Raw genomic sequence first — 16,248 nt, 5'->3', positions numbered from 1 at the left:
GAAGTTCCAAAGATTCAGCCACTTCTTCCAACTGTGGGACACAAGGGGGGAGTTTCACCATCTAGCCCTTGATTTCCTTTTTCCATTATGTACATGGTGCCTGTTCGCAGCTGACCGGACTTACTGGCATACTTGCACTCCTGGGTGGCTCTGTTTTTGAAAGTGTTTTTTGAGATCTGGACTCACAAGAAACTCACCAGAAAAAAAGCACTATCCATGTAGGATTATACGCTTCCCAGTTAAAACCATCTCAAAGAACTCCTACATTTCTCTACCACGGCTGCCCATATTTATTTGGGAAGTTTCTGCCCCTTAGCTTGAGTCAGAAATGTGGGCATGTAAGCAGACAGCCTGTTACTTGTACCTTCTGGTTAGGAGTATATCTGGAAATCTAAGCTATGTGAAACCTGCTTTGCATTTTTGGTTGGAGTCAATCCTTCTAAATAAACGTATTTTTGATCCATGTAGGTGTGTATCAAGAAATAAAAAAGTTACACACCAAAAATTCAATCAAATCAAATAAAACTGAGATTCATTCAAAGGAGCAGAATTTTAAGTGTCTGGTTAAATGTTCCTCAAATTTATGCAATGGCTAGAGATATACCAATATCACTTCTCAGATAAACGATGCAATACAACTTTAAGTAAGAATAAATTAATTCTTAAGAAATAAAGAAATTATATTTTTGGTACTATCAGTTTTGAAGAATGTTGGCTTTTATTTTTATCCAATCAAGACAAGAAAGGTAATTCAGAATAATAAATGTCACTGCCAAACACACTGGAAAAGGCTAAACTAATTAAGGTCAAAATTCATTTCCTCACAATTATATACTGAGCATCAAGCTTTTCTATCAATTTCCAAATGCCAGTATGTTTTCAATTTTAGGTAAGTGCACAAAATCAGCAGAGAATGACAAAAGGGAAGCATTGTGAGTTTACGTTAGTTCAGTAATTGAGTCTTACAGAAAACCACAAATTCCCACAGCTGTTGTTTAACAGGCTTATTCTCAGTCCCAACACCAGAAAACACATTTATCAGCCCAGCTGTGACAAGTAATCTTCAGTAAGGCTATCTGTCACAAAAGGCAGGTGACAAGAAAGTCTATTTCCATTAGATTCAATACACTGGCCCAGCAATCCTTACACTAAGTGGAAATATGACAGGGTGCGTAGACAGGCATTAATTTATGAGCAATTTTCTGGAAGCAGTAGAAAGGGGTCAAGAACCTTTTCAAAAATACTTGAAATTCTTCTAATTTCTTTTCTGTTATTATTTTATCTGTCATCAAAGCTGTCTTTCAAAAGCTTCTTCACATCTCCAATGTTTAAGAGTACCACTTCTATTAGTATGTTTTTGCAATATAAGCTCCCTATGAACAGCAAAATTGCTTTTAATGAAATTTCATCTAACATAAAATGTAAACTATGATTTTATTGAAAGGTATTGGTGACAAAAAAATTCCACTCACATTTTTCTTTCTTTTTGATAGTTTCCTAATAAATTAATAAACAATGTTCTATCTTCTTATCTTTTTTTAACCAGGGAATATTATATATGAAAAGCTGAAACAATTTAACTTTCCCTACTTTTTCACTAAAAAGGATACAAGCTAATGGGAAAAATATGTATGTTGATTAGAAAATACTACAAAATCATTTGTAACTATTTAAACCTTAATCTTTTCAAATAGCAACCTATGGTTACAAAAGAAATATGCTAAAAATCACTTATGCCAGCTTTAACAAATGACAACTAATGAACAAATGCATTGCATACAAATGTATTTATATGCAAGAAATACTCATCTATTATGTAATGTATCAGAAGTCTATTTCACTTACATACTATTTCCAAGATAATAAAAGGTATTTGCTTATGAGGTTTTGATACATATACAACTAAGTCTGTATTATTTAAATAAAGGCTCTGTAAGGCAGGTCGTTTTAAAAAAGCTACCTACCAAATACAGAACTATTTTCTTTCTCCTAATAAGCAAACCACAGCAAATTTCTAACTGTAGATTTGTTACTGACTCAGTCTTGTAGCAACAGAATTTTCTTTCTTTTGCACGTGTTCATTAATAAAGTCTTTCATATGCATATTTATTCAGTGCCACATACAGAATTCAAACATATTTTATATATATTCAAATAACGAACATGCCCTTAACTTGGATAGCAACTTACCACTTCAAAATTAGGATTTTATATTATTTTTCAAATGAATAATAATTATAATAAATCTATTAGTGTCCTACTCACCAATCTACATAATAATTAAAAAGTTTTTAATCACTTGTGTACTTATTAAATTTTGTAACACAAAACTGCATTACATGAATGACTGGCTTTTGTAATCCTGTTTTAGCTGTAAGATTTGATTTGTGTACACATAAACAGCTGCCGCTGACAGCTGTCTGCTGCTATCCTACAACCAAATAATTCATCTCAGCAGGAACAACAGTAATTTTTTAAATGTTTCCCCTCCCCTCTACTTTAGAGACCATAAACAGTTCCAAGGAAAATACCTTTTCATAGTAAACAATACCATACTCCTTATCATCACACTTGACGCACCGAAATTCAACCATCAAGTACATGAAATTAGAACTACGCTTTTCACTCTGAAAAAAAAAAAAAAACCAAAAAATGATTATTTTCAACATTTTCTTAAAGGATCAGTATACACTGTTTTTCCCAATTCAGTAATACATGTACCCATGAAGCACCACTTGTAACACATTTCTTTCATTATATATACATACTATTTTATATAGTGCTATTATTTTATTATATATAGATGGCAGTAATATTTTATTACACAGTATCTGTTACTCAGATTTCCCTGGTAAAGCTTAATGAAATTTTTGGTTTATTCATAAGTTTGAAGCTTTACGTTACAAAATCTTCAAAGTATTTTGAATACATCTTCATGAGAAGATGTTTCATTTCAAAAATTAAAGCTGATGTTTTGTACTTAACGATTTTAGCAGACCTGTTCATCCTTAAAATGACTGAAGTCAAACCAAGTGTAAGATAACATCAAGAATTTTTTAAAATTATATAACTAAAGACAAGCGGCCTTTTAAATATAACTTTTACTAGTATTTCACAATTTATAAATGGTCTTAAGATAGTTCATCATTTGTAAATTTTTATCAGTTATACTGGGGATAGTTACTTCTTCCCTCAACATAAAAAGAAATTGATTCTTTATGTAAATGTGTATCCTAAGGGAGGGTAGGAGAATAGGAAAAAAAAAAAAGAAGAAAAGTTATATTATGTGCAGGTACAGGTACAAATTCTCTATGATGAATGTGATCATTACGTATATCCAAAATGTACCAATAAAATCTGACTGGAAAAAAAAATAAATGTGTGTCCTTCAAAAAAAAGCTGCTACTAGGGTAAAAGATGATGAAGTGAAAATACAATGATATCTACAGGAATGATCAGGCTTAGTCCTAAACAGCTTTATAAACAGCTTTAAATCTAATGAATGAAATCATAAAGACCTAAAGAGCTTACTTCAACTGTTCAGCTTTATAAAGCATATTACTGTCCATTGTGGCAATGTAATGGTTGTTACCTTTTAAAGAGTAGGTAGGGAGGGTGAGAAAAGCTGGACAAAGAAAGTACTGTCCCCAAATTACAGCTTCTGTACTCAGATGCACTAAAGCTCAAGTACAGAAAAATTAACTATGGAGTATGATAACATTTTTCTCAAATGTGACTACTCTGCAAATTGAAAAAGCTTTTCTGACTATTTTTTGAGACTATATTATGAATAAATTTAGAAAAGATATCTAATGTACTGAACTATAAACATAAATATCACTAAATTCATTAAAAAAAAAAAGGCTCACTGTGAAATTAGAACATCTCTTTCTGCTTCCTGAGAACTACTTAAGTCACACACTACCGTGGTCATTATAAGCTACACGAAGATAGTCTCTACTAAGTGGATTCATTGTGATTGTTATTTTTTATTATCTCGACACAGATTGTTAGGCCAAACAGCTAGTATTTTAGAGCAAATACATTAAAAGAAAACTTTTTAAATAACTTTTAGAAAGACTCACTGAAGTCATCTTTTAACTAGATGTAAAACTGGGCCAAATATTTAGGTTAAAAAACAAAAAAAATTCCTTAAAACATGTAGCTTTATCAAAGGTACAGAGTCAAACATGGTATATAAGGTAAGTAATGTATCAACTACAGACCGGACTTCCTAAAGATGACACTGGTAAATGAAGAGGCAGCAATGTGCTGATGGGAAACTCACCCCCACTGACTTGAACTTAAACATACACCGCTGCCATAGAGAAAACGGGCAAGTGAGGCATAGTGCCTTCACAAGCCTTCCCTATATGATATTTAGTACATGTATGATACACATTACATACTTCACAATTCAGTGTTAAAATACAAGGTAGATATTCCAAGTCTTCCACCCATTAGTATAAAATTCATATGTACACAAAAACCCACTGGTGACATTCTTCTCAAATATTACTGATTTAGAATATTTAGAAATAAAAGACACCAACTTACCTCATTTATCATTTCTATTTCTCTAAATGTCAATCTGTCCAGCCAGTCTACTTTTACCATGTGTCCTTGTCGATGAGCTTTGGTAAGCTGCAGGACAACATAAAGGAAAAAAATCTTAACATAGATCTAACAGACAGGAAGATAAAGAATGATACAGGTTAAGAATCCCTAGTCTGAAAATTCAAAATCTACAGATGTCCTCACATGCAAAGCTTTCTGAAGGTCACTTAACATCACAAGTGGAAAATTCCACATCTAATCTCATAGCCAAAACAAGTTCATTAAAGGTAATATGTAAATTTACCTACACCCTAAATATATATAAGGTATATATAAAAATAAATAAGTTTCATGTTTATACTTGTGCCTCAAGTATAAACACAAGATATATTATTATGTATATGCAAATATTCCAGAATCTGAAAAAAATCCAAAATCAAAAATATTTCTGGTCTCAAGTATCTCAGAAAAAGAATGCTCAACCTGTAAAAATCAGTTTCACACATGTAATATTCTTAGACAAAACAACTATCCAGGAAGGAAATCTGATAAAAGACAATTCCCCTTTTTTACAAAAAATAATTTTTAAAAATTGTAAAAAGGCCTATAGTCTTACCATGTTTGGTATACCAACATATATCAAAATCTTTCCTGAACATATCTCCATGTTCTATACTTACATTTTTACTAATATGAACAGTGGAATTATAGTAAGAATAGTTTCTCTAAGGAAAATAAATCACATTTTAGCTCTTCTTCCCATTTTTAATCCAACAAGTATCATGAAAAATGACAGTTACAGATAATAAAGCATTTTCCTGGGAGACATAAAGTAATACTCTAAGGTTTAAGTACATACATATGCATATATGCTTTTATGTTAGAAAAAAATGATAAAAGACTTAAATTGCTCAATTTGCTGTTGGTATAGTCCTCTGAGGTCTTTTACATATGAATTTACCCTTAGTTTCATAAAGTACAAAATACATCAACTCTTTAAATCCACAGAGACTGAATACAAGGCAAGTTCTGCAAGGTCCTCAAATTATAACTAGTTTTTTGGTTTTTTCTTTAAATAAGAAAGAAAGCATATTTGTCAGTGATATAGCTCAGCGGCACAGTGCCTGCCTGGCAAGTGCAAGGTCCTGAGTCCTAATTCCCAGTACGAAAAAAAAAAAAAAAGAAAGCATATTTTTAAACAACAGCTTTACTAATGTGTCAAAACCTTTCTTTCTGAACAAATACAGCATAAAGCAAAACTGGACATCAAAGTCTTACATAGTAGATTCTCTGCATCTTATCCTCTTCACTGGTCATGTCGTGACAGTTTATCTGTGATCAAACACTGCCATCAATTATTCTGTGTCACAGAACTAAAATTCTTCATCATCAATATTCCTTATCTCCTTCAGTTCTTATTACAACAATGAGGTCACACTATTTCAGAAATGAAAACTGCAGCTTCTCACAAAAAGGCTGACATTCATTGTGATATACAATAATAGCAACTTGGCTTTCTTCTGAGTATTAAACTTTCTATCTAAGGTAATCTCTAAATAAAAATGGATAAAAAGATAACAAATACTTGGCATAATTACTCTTCATAAAGGAAAAACTATTTTGTTGCCTATGACAGACTAGTAGGCCAGCATGCTAACAACACAGAAGACCAGAACACAGTTACAAAAGAAGATCAAGTAATGTGACCTAAAAGAGTGCCAGGCTGGGAGCAAGACCTGAGAGTTCCAATCCTAACACTCAAACGCTGTCATTTCTTAACCAGTATCAATAAAATGAAAGTATCTTCTAGTCTTATTTTCAAAATTCAAACAAGTTAATGGATCTAAAACATGACAAGCAGTTTATTATTCCACATAGTCATTAAAGGCTTACATTCTCACTTTGCTGCATGTTCCAAGGTGGTTTTCAGGACAAACAAAAATATAAAAGGTCAAATTACATCCTTTGCTTGCAGTGTAACAGTATAAATTGGTAAGAGTTTATATAATTTCTACAGGAAGAAACAAATACATATGCCAAATTCTTTCATACTTTATAGCCACAGTATTAAGCAGACAGTTTGGACCCCAGCCTGCAGATTATCAACTACTACCGTGAAGTGGTAGTGCAAGGACTTAAATCTCAGGTTTTCCACGTTCCTAAAGCCCATTTTCCTTCTGTCAGTCTTTGCAATCTACTCTCCACTGGTGTACTATTACTAAGAATTATGCTTGACTAATTTCTGTCATTTATTGAACATTTCATATTTATGGTACAATAGTTGATCCCTCACTAATTTACTAGGTGGAAACAGCTACCAACAGTAAATTAAGTGTAAATGTTGGAGAATGTAGTGGAGTTTTTCTCTCCATTACTAAATTATCCAGACAAATCTGAAATGTTACAAAGCCATTTGTACTGGCCTCAGAATTTATGATTGCTACTAATACATATTATTTCCTATATAGCATATGTCTAGCTTTTTCCTATGTGAATACCAAATATCACCTTTCTCACTCTTCTAAAGGGCTATCAAAGAATATATAATCACTGTGGCAGTAATAAACTGGTAAAGCTATTATGGAGCACATGGAAGTTTAAATTATCCTACAGACATTCACATTGGTGTAAAATTATTTATAATACAGAAAAAAATAGACATAAAAGAATTCAAACAACAATCAACAGTGGGAATTGCTAACTACATGGTACTCACACACTATAAAATGCTGTAATCTCCAAGAATGAGGGAAATCTAGATGCCTTGATAAAGAAACGTAACTGCTGACCACAAGAGTAACTACAAAATCAGAGGTGCCATTTGCACTGTTATGACTGATTACACACTGTCTCCTGCACCAGATTTGGGATTAAGAGCAGAAATTCTACCTATTTCTGTTCAAATCAGTGTTTTTAAATTTTTGCAGAACTGAGTAACTACCATTCAAAATGTCTTCTAAAAATACTATCTTCAGGTCTGGGGATTTAGCTCAGCGGCACAGCGCCTGCCCGGCAAGCACAAGGTTGTGAGTTCGATTCCTGGTACTGGAAGAAGAAAAAAAAAAAACTGTCTTCTAGTCACTTGTCCTATTTATCTATTACTACCTAACAAACCACCCCTAAAGTAGTGGGTTACAACACCATTCAACTAGAGAAGTGATCATTTATTTGCAAAGGTACACGTGGGGAGAGATTGGGAATGTCAGTAATCTCTGTCTTTACATAGGAAAAAAAGATCTGCATTTTGTTAAACACCAGGGTAAAACAGTACAACGTGTTTCAAATTGTTTATGAAGAAATAATCCTCACTAGGGTGTTCATTCTAGGAAAGAGATAGGTCAAGAAATCAGCAAAAGTGTCATTCACTCTTTGTAAGGAACACAGGTTTCCAAAGAATTCACAAAACACCATATAGAGATCTCAGAAGTGAAGCCCACTGTCACAAAAACAGTGTCATAATTATTCAACCCTAATTTCTCCAGGAATTAAACAGCAAGGGGTTGTAAAACGTATTCCAATAAAAGAATCCCTGAGAATCAAATAACAACATACCCAGGAAACTTCTTAGAGTACTAATCATGTATTATTAGATTCAATACAAAGGAATATGTGCTTGAGGAAGATAACTCATATCAGTAGGTGTTTAATAAAAGTACCAAAGACAGCTAAAAGTAGGTCAGTGTGCTACTGTACTATCCCTAGACTAGAAAGGCAGGAAAAGGGATTGTGAAATAGTGATCCTTAGGAGCAGTCAGGCTACTGTTATCACAAGTCAGAGTGCACTGGTTCTTATTTCTGTCTGTCCTACCAGAGTGTAAGCTTCCTGAGTGTCAAACTATGAATACCAGTAAAAATTGGCACTCACTGTTTAATGAGTATTATATTTAGTGAATGGAATCCTCCGTAAAAGGGTGATAAGCAGAATGGAAATAAATATTTCTCAACTCTGGAATTCTGCCAAGAGAATCAGAAGGAAGTAACATTCAAAAGGAAAACAGTAGAAAGGATTCCTTGGTCAATTTTCACCCGTATTTATATATAGTCAACACAGATATTTTTTTTTGTTTTTTTTTGTTGTTGTTGTTTTTAGATATGTTACTCATTGCTGTTCTAACAGTTCCATCATATGCTCTGTCCTGGAGGTTAGCACAGATGTTGAATGAAGCAAGTTCTCCACTCTCATACAAGTGCAGGGTAAAATGGTGAGTCATTCACAAGGTAAATCCTTAAAGATTTAACTACAAATCAAAATAATGACATGAGAATAATAGTGAGGGGTTATGGCTTGAGGTTTCCCACAGGTGTAACATTTAAGTAGAGACTTGAAGGATAGGAATCAGCCAATTAAATAGGATGAAACCTTCTAAGCTGAGGAAATAGCATGTTTGTCAGTGTATCAGTACACCTGATCTCCCCAGACACCAAGGAACAGAACAGTAACTTCCAATAAACAACTACTAAATAAGTCATGTGTATATTAGAAGATTTATATATACTAACATACGATGCTATACTGGTAATCACTTTTCTTGAATTTTATCATGATCTAGAGTTCTATAAGTAAAGTCAAAAGAGAGAGAAAAGAGTGACAAGAACTGAAAAACAATATTTATCTCTTTCAATTCGGCCCAAGAATTTGTAGGGAAGCACTGTAATGGGAACACACACAGAAAGATAGACAGACTCAAAGGGAAACAGGAGAGAAATGTCTTCGACTTCATGAAACTGCCTTAGCCAGTTTCTCCCATATTCTTATACCCGCTCATCATTACAGTACACACCAATCACATGTGTCTATCAAGGAAGACAAGACACACTACACAAGTTCACATATGCTATGCAAAAGGTAGGCTGTTCTGTTTAGTAAGAAGTAGTATTACTGTTTAAGTAATTTAATACTAATTGTAAGAATGTGCCGGGCGTGGCGGTGCACGCCTGTAATCCCAGCATTCAGGAGGCTGAGGCAGGAGGATTGTTGTGAGTCTGAGACCAGCCTGGGCTACAAAGTGAGCTCAAGGCCAGCCTGAACTGCATAGGGAGACCCTGTCTCAAAAAGACAAAAAAAAAAAGAAAGAAAGAGATAAATATGCAAAACAGAGGGAAAGGGGGGGGGGGGGAACCAGAGTGAAACTGATTAAATGAATTCAAAGATGTTCCTAAAACTTAGATCTTGATTTTAAACACCCACATATATTTCATGAGCGTCTGACAACTTGAAAATGCAAGATAAGTATAAATCAGCCTCCTGAAAATAATTCAGAAAAACAATCCTCACTTTTCACTGGAAACCAACAGAAAATATAAAGTTGATAATGGCTTTGTAATACACAGAACTGAAAACATTTGAAATCCAATGACTGAGGATAGCAGAAATGAACCATGGGATGTTTACAGTGGGCAAAACCTTCATATGTACAAATTACATTGTCGATGTATCTTAAATGACCTAAAACAACTTTGGGGCACTAAGGGTAAACACATTATATTAAACACAAACACACACACTATAATCTTAACTTAAAAATGCATTCATACAAATATTAGATATTGGGGCTGGGGATTTAGCTCAGTGGCACAGTGCCTGCCTGGCAAGCACGATGTCGTGAGTTCGATTCCCGGTACCGGAAAAAAACAAAAACAAAAACAAAACAAATATTAGATATTTAGTGACAACACATAAAGTAGAATATATATGATGGTTGTCTCTGGGTGGTAAGCTGGAAATTTCCACTACTTTCTTTGTGTTGAACAACATTTTATCAGTATAGAAGATATGCATGACCTTTTTAATAAAAAATACTAACAACAGCTATATAAAGGGTAAAGTTATTTAAAAAACAACTGTGGTAGCCAAGCTTACTGCCACACACTTGTAATTCTGGGAGGCTGCGGCAGGAGGATCACAGTGTGTTTGAAGCCAGCCTGGATGAACATACTGTAGTGAGTTCAAAGCCAGCCTAAACTTTTATAAAGAGTCTGTCCAGAAAAACCAAACAAAAAATAACTGTGGAGAAATCTCTGTTAAGAAAACTGCTGGCCAGGTGTGATGGTGCATGCCTGTAATCCCAGCACTCTGGAGGCTGAGGCAGAAAGATGGCTAAGAGTTCAAGGCATGGGCTACATAGCAAGTTCAAGCCCACCCAGAACTACACAGCGAGGCCCTGTCTCAAAAAAAAAAAAATCCTGCTAAAGAATAGCCTTTCTACAGATAGTGCTAATTAAGGTAATGTTCCTTGATAATAAATTCAAAAATATAGGTCTGCCTAATTAATTTAACCTGACCATCTAAAGTGAAAACCAAGTATTAACACAACTGCATACTCTTTCTCTTCTTTAGTTATTTCTTCCATGGGCTGTCCAGTTACTTTCAACTATAGAAGCATATAAGTTACATAATGTAATTATTTTTTAAGGTATGTTTAATAAAACCTCATAGAAGTACAAATTTATATGGTTTAGGCATCAAACCTTACTCATATCAAGGTTAGAGTTATAAACTTACAAAAATATAAATAAAAAAGTAATGCACTAGATACAATGCTCCAGTCAGACATTCATATGCTTTTTTAGTAAAACTAAAACAAAATTAACAAAGTTGTACTTTTTTTATTTTTTTGGAGAAAGGGTCCAAATATGCAGTTCATACTACCTCATACTTAAGGAAATCCTCCTGCCTCAGTCTCCTGTGTTTTGGGATTACAGGAATGTACCAACACACCCAGCGATAGCTGTACTTTCTTCGGCTTTTTCTGGCACTTAAGAAACAAAACCGGTGCTTGCCTCAGCAGCACACATACTAAACAAACAAAAAAGCAAGCAAAAAAACTAGCCAGGTGCCTATAAGCTTATCCCTCTGAAGGCTGAGGCAGGAAGATCACTGTAGTTCAAGGCCAGCCTATGCTACATAGTGAATTCAAGCCCAGCCTGGACTACACGGTACATCTTTGTCAGAGAGAGACAGAGACAGAGACAGAGACAGAGACAGAGACAGAGAGAACTAAGGCACCTGTCACCTGACAGAAATAAACTCTCCAATGCACAGAACATATGTGAATATAGCCATGTTAGTGGTAATAATGCTTGGTAATTACGGTCCTAATGCTTGGTATATATGGTCCTACCATATATAGGACTATTTTTCCTAGCATGATCACACTGGGTTGCCTTTCTTCAACTACCTCATGTTTTGTTACTCTAAACTCCAAGTTAAAGCTTTTAAAGCTTTCAACTCCTCAATTCGAATATCTCCCTGGTTCTAGAATAGGCCTGAGATTACTAAACACTTGAACAGAATATCACTACTGGTCTACTAATGTATTTGCAGGATACATTATAGTGCTCTCATAGATTTCAATTATTAAAAATTATAATTTTTCAAAAAATATGACACTGAGTCCCATATGTGTCAAATCAAATACAAGCTGTGCAGTAATTTATAACTTAAGACAAAATGCAGTGCTAGATAAAAACTTATTTGGGCAATTAAGATTGAAAAAGGAGCACACAGATATATATGCTGGAGTTTGCACATGCCTATTCAACTCTTAGCATGCAGAAAACTTTCTAGTATTTTCTATCTTCCTGATTAATGAAGTCTTGGCCACAATTTTTCAATTTTATGCTCAAACACATAAATCTTATTATTCAGGAAGAGTAATATTTCCTTCATAAAAAATTCATTTAGTTAAACTTCTCAGAGATGAATCTAGTTTTAAAATCATGTTACTTTCTATTTTTCTGGCAGGAACTATAGTTGTAAGGACAGACAATAGATTTTTCAGAATATAAATCAATACTGTTTTAGGGCTCAATCTTACACTGGAAAAACTAATTTAGTCTACTTGATACCACTGGTTGTAAGGCAAATCTGTAAGTTCTGACACTATTACACAACAGTTGGTAAGCTAAGTAACTAATAAAAAAGTTTGCATGAGAAATAAATTTACAAGCTATTCCCAAACATTTCCGCTAGAACGTTAAAGAATGACTACATAATCAAATCAAACAAGCTCTATTTATGAAAGCTAACATGATTTTTACAAAAATTTATAGCAAAGAGATATTATGGATGATATCAATGATGCTACTGAACAGTTTGACAGCCCTGGAAATTTTCAGCAATTATCATAATTCTCTTACTATTATTTATAATACATCTGAGGAAGGAAATAAAACAACATGAGCCTCCTGCCAAATGAAATTTTATGCTCAGGATTCTGTGTTTTCATTTGTAAAGTAACATGTTTCTCTGTAAACTCTTACTAATCACCATTTTCCTTCCTCTATAATGTAAACATTTAAAAAACAGAGGTCTTGTTTGTTCTTCATGATTAAAGTATATTACCACACTGAAAATACATAAATAGAGGTGCACTTGCATTTTTTGAGGAAATGAAATAATTCATAGTGTACTTATTGCTACACACAGTCAAATCTCAATTGTTTCAGGCTGTGGATACATTATAAATGTAATACACAGGCATACAGCCAAAACACCCTAAGTGTCTTGTTTGTGTATTTACATAGGTATGAGTTACATAATTATGGATAGTGTATTCCCACTTCTAAATTCCTATAGCTAGGCCAATATTGCACTCTATATATGGTTCCCATCATAACTGAGGGCAGTTTATAAGTAAATTGACTTGGAGGTTGGGAATTAAAGATTATCAGCTATTTCAATTACATACTTAAATGCCTGAACTAAAAAAAAAAAAAAAAAAAAAAAGATAGCTTCTTTGGGTGAAACATATAACCAACTAAAGATTTAACCAAGTACAGATACTTTTTATAAATAGTAACTTTTTTAGAAAAGTCCCCATATAGAGAATCAATTGAAAGTAATTCACCAGGGAAATGCAAATCAAAACCACAATAAAATTTTACCTCATCCTTATTACAGTGGCTATATCAAAAAGACAAAAGATGACATAGAATGTAGAGAAAGGGGAATTCATATACCATTGGTTTGAATGTAAATTAGTGCAACCATTATGAAAAACAGTATGAGATTCCTCAGATAATAGCACTACCATATATTCCAGAAACCCTACTACTGGATATCTATCAAAAGGAAATGAAATCATCATATCAAAAAGATACCTGTATGTCCATGTGTAATTCAGCACTATTCTCAACAATCAAGATAGGAAATCAACTGACATGCCCTGAAGAGAGGAACGTATATGTAGTATGGCATTTCAATCTTCCTTAAGTTTTGACAGTTGTATTAATTTTAAAAGAATAAAGTAAAAAATAACGATTTCATTTTTTTCAAAACACCTACCAGGATACTTTCATGTTCCCCACTGCTTTAAAATCTAACTACAAAATATCATCACATAGGCACAGATTTAAAATTTGCATAAATCATGAATTCAATAATCTATTCTAGGCTAATTAGAAATCATAGCCATCTTATAATAAAATACACATTACAAATCATCTTTCTTAAAACTTAGTTTTAAGTTTTGGACAGATCTTAGTTTTATCAAAAATTGCTTTCCAAGCTCTGCATAGTGACACACACTTGTCATCCCAGCACTGGGAAGGCTGAGGCAGAAGGATCACCTCAAGTTCGAGGCCAGGCTGAACTATACAGTGAGACGCTGTCTCAACCCCAAACCCCACACAAACTCTCTTTTCATTCCCTTAGTTTTTCAAACATCAGTAGCAAGTAAGCAGTACTGGGTTTGATATCAGTTTCAATATTGTGGAGGACGAGGATAAAGTAAATCTCTCACACAACGAAGAGCTAAAAATAATAGTAAAATAAATGAGCACGGTGGTGCACACCTGTAATCTCAGCACTTCAGAGACTGAGGTAGGCGGATTGCCACATGTCTGAGGCCAGCCTGGGCTACATAAGAAAGTCTAAGGCCAACCTGCACTACACAGTGAGACCCTGTCTCAACAAAACCAAAAAATAAACAAGTATTTCATGTCACATTTATTTAGTCTTCATAATAATACATAAAAGTAATACATCTACGTTAGATTTTATGGCTCAGTAAATGTTAAACAGCTAACCCAAGATTGTTACTAAATAAGAAATATAACTGGGACTTGGAAAAGGAAACTGTTTCTAAAGCCAAGACCTTACATCTTGTCAGTCACTTTCTTCCTCAATGGGACAAAATACTCAACACTTGCAAATTAAAGAAGGAAAGATTCATTTTGGCTAACAGTCCACGGACATCTCAGTCCATATTCTGTGGGCTCCAAGGCAGGACAGCTCGGTGCAGGGAGGGCTGCTCACTCCAAGGCATCCCAGAAGCAGAGGATCAGGAGGAGCCAGAGGATCAGGAGTCAGCCTTCTGGTCATACCCACGGTGACTGACCTCTTGCAGTCAGGCCTGGCCTCCCAACAGCAAGTCAGCTATTAACATCCCTATCATTATTCACCTCTCAAAAGCCTCACTGTGAGCACCTGAGGCCTTGGTGGGGACACTCAGCTATAAACCCTAACAAAGCCTTGTGCGTTTCCTAATCAGTGTCTCGAAGTAGTACTCATTTAATGCAAATCATTCAATGCAAAGTATTTTCTTCCAAGGGCAAAAATTGCAGTGGGTCAAATAATACTCTAAAAAATTTTAAATAAAGAACTTCAGTCCCTCTTCAAAAAATTAATTGTGAGACTACAAAACGTATTGTTACATGGATCTCAATTTTAAAGTTATTTTTAATTATTATTTGTTAATATTTATTCAGAGTATTCAATGTACCTAAGCATTGTCAACTGTGAACTATAAAGCAAGAAAATTCTTTTAAAATTTCTCAAACCTGAGAGAAATATTTCATAAAACTTTCCAGCTCCCTGGGCCAGTTCTTCATGGCTCATTAAGAAACCAATATTCTCAAGACTAGTTTTATCTCCAGGGTATCTTGAAAAGTAGTGTTTTGGATACCAGACACAGACATTATGGTTATTAAAAAGGTATGTTCACCAATTATAAATGAGAAAATTGTACTCTAGAACAATACCGGCCAGGACATTTGGCAGTAATGAAAAAGCTCCATATCTTCCCTGTCCAAAAGACAATCTCTAGCTATATGCGGCTGCTAAGCACTAGAACCAGAGCTACGGTAGAACAACTAAGTTTTTGGCTTCATTTTAACTAACTTAAATTGCCACAGGTGACTTATGGTTATCATACAAGGCAGTGGAGCTCTAAATTTCAAATAACTTCTCAAACTGGCTGGTATGGGCCTATTCTCAAGAAGCTATTCCTGGATGACCTAAAAATATCCAGTCACTAGTTAATCTGAGCTCTGCACCTAGAACTCATAGGAACCTCATGCGGGAACTGAGAAGTTCAGACCAAACCCCCCACACATCACACTTTCACGCCTTTTCATCACATCTATATTGTCAACATTCCCAAACCTATCTGTGTCACACGGAACACAAAGCATTTTTCCTCTCTGTGTTACTTTATCTTTGCCTCTTCGCCATCAAACTGCCAGAAACTAAAGCACATTCCGAAAAAAGCACATTCCAACAAAGTTGTTAAAATGAAAAGGAGACAGTGGAGAGGCTGCTTTTGTACTGATCTTTCACGTCTAAAGACACGGATTCAAATACAAATCCAGCACTACAGTTTGGCAGCCACACCCAGAGCCCCGGTGTGCCTGTAGGCAAGCTGTACAATTTTTGTATGACAAAGCTGAAAAATGAAGTAGACAGGAACA

General features: G+C 34.4%; 1 protein-coding gene across 1 annotated transcript in view; it reads right to left on the bottom strand.

Moving 5' to 3' along the window:
- Positions 1–16,248, bottom strand: part of Pik3c3 (phosphatidylinositol 3-kinase, catalytic subunit type 3) — a gene marked incomplete at its 5' end in the record, with an annotated part of 114,156 nt that overhangs the window by 79,075 nt on the left and 18,833 nt on the right. Inside the window, 2 exon segments of the mRNA XM_005372847.2 lie at positions 2,532–2,627; positions 4,558–4,644. Coding sequence (XP_005372904.1) covers positions 2,532–2,627; positions 4,558–4,644 — 183 coding nt within the window.

Source organism: Chinchilla lanigera, unplaced genomic scaffold, assembly GCF_000276665.1.
Source record: "Chinchilla lanigera isolate Chin_1 unplaced genomic scaffold, ChiLan1.0 scaffold00001, whole genome shotgun sequence".
Classification (NCBI taxonomy): domain Eukaryota; kingdom Metazoa; phylum Chordata; class Mammalia; order Rodentia; family Chinchillidae; genus Chinchilla; species Chinchilla lanigera.
This window is presented reverse-complemented; position numbering and strand designations above follow the sequence as displayed.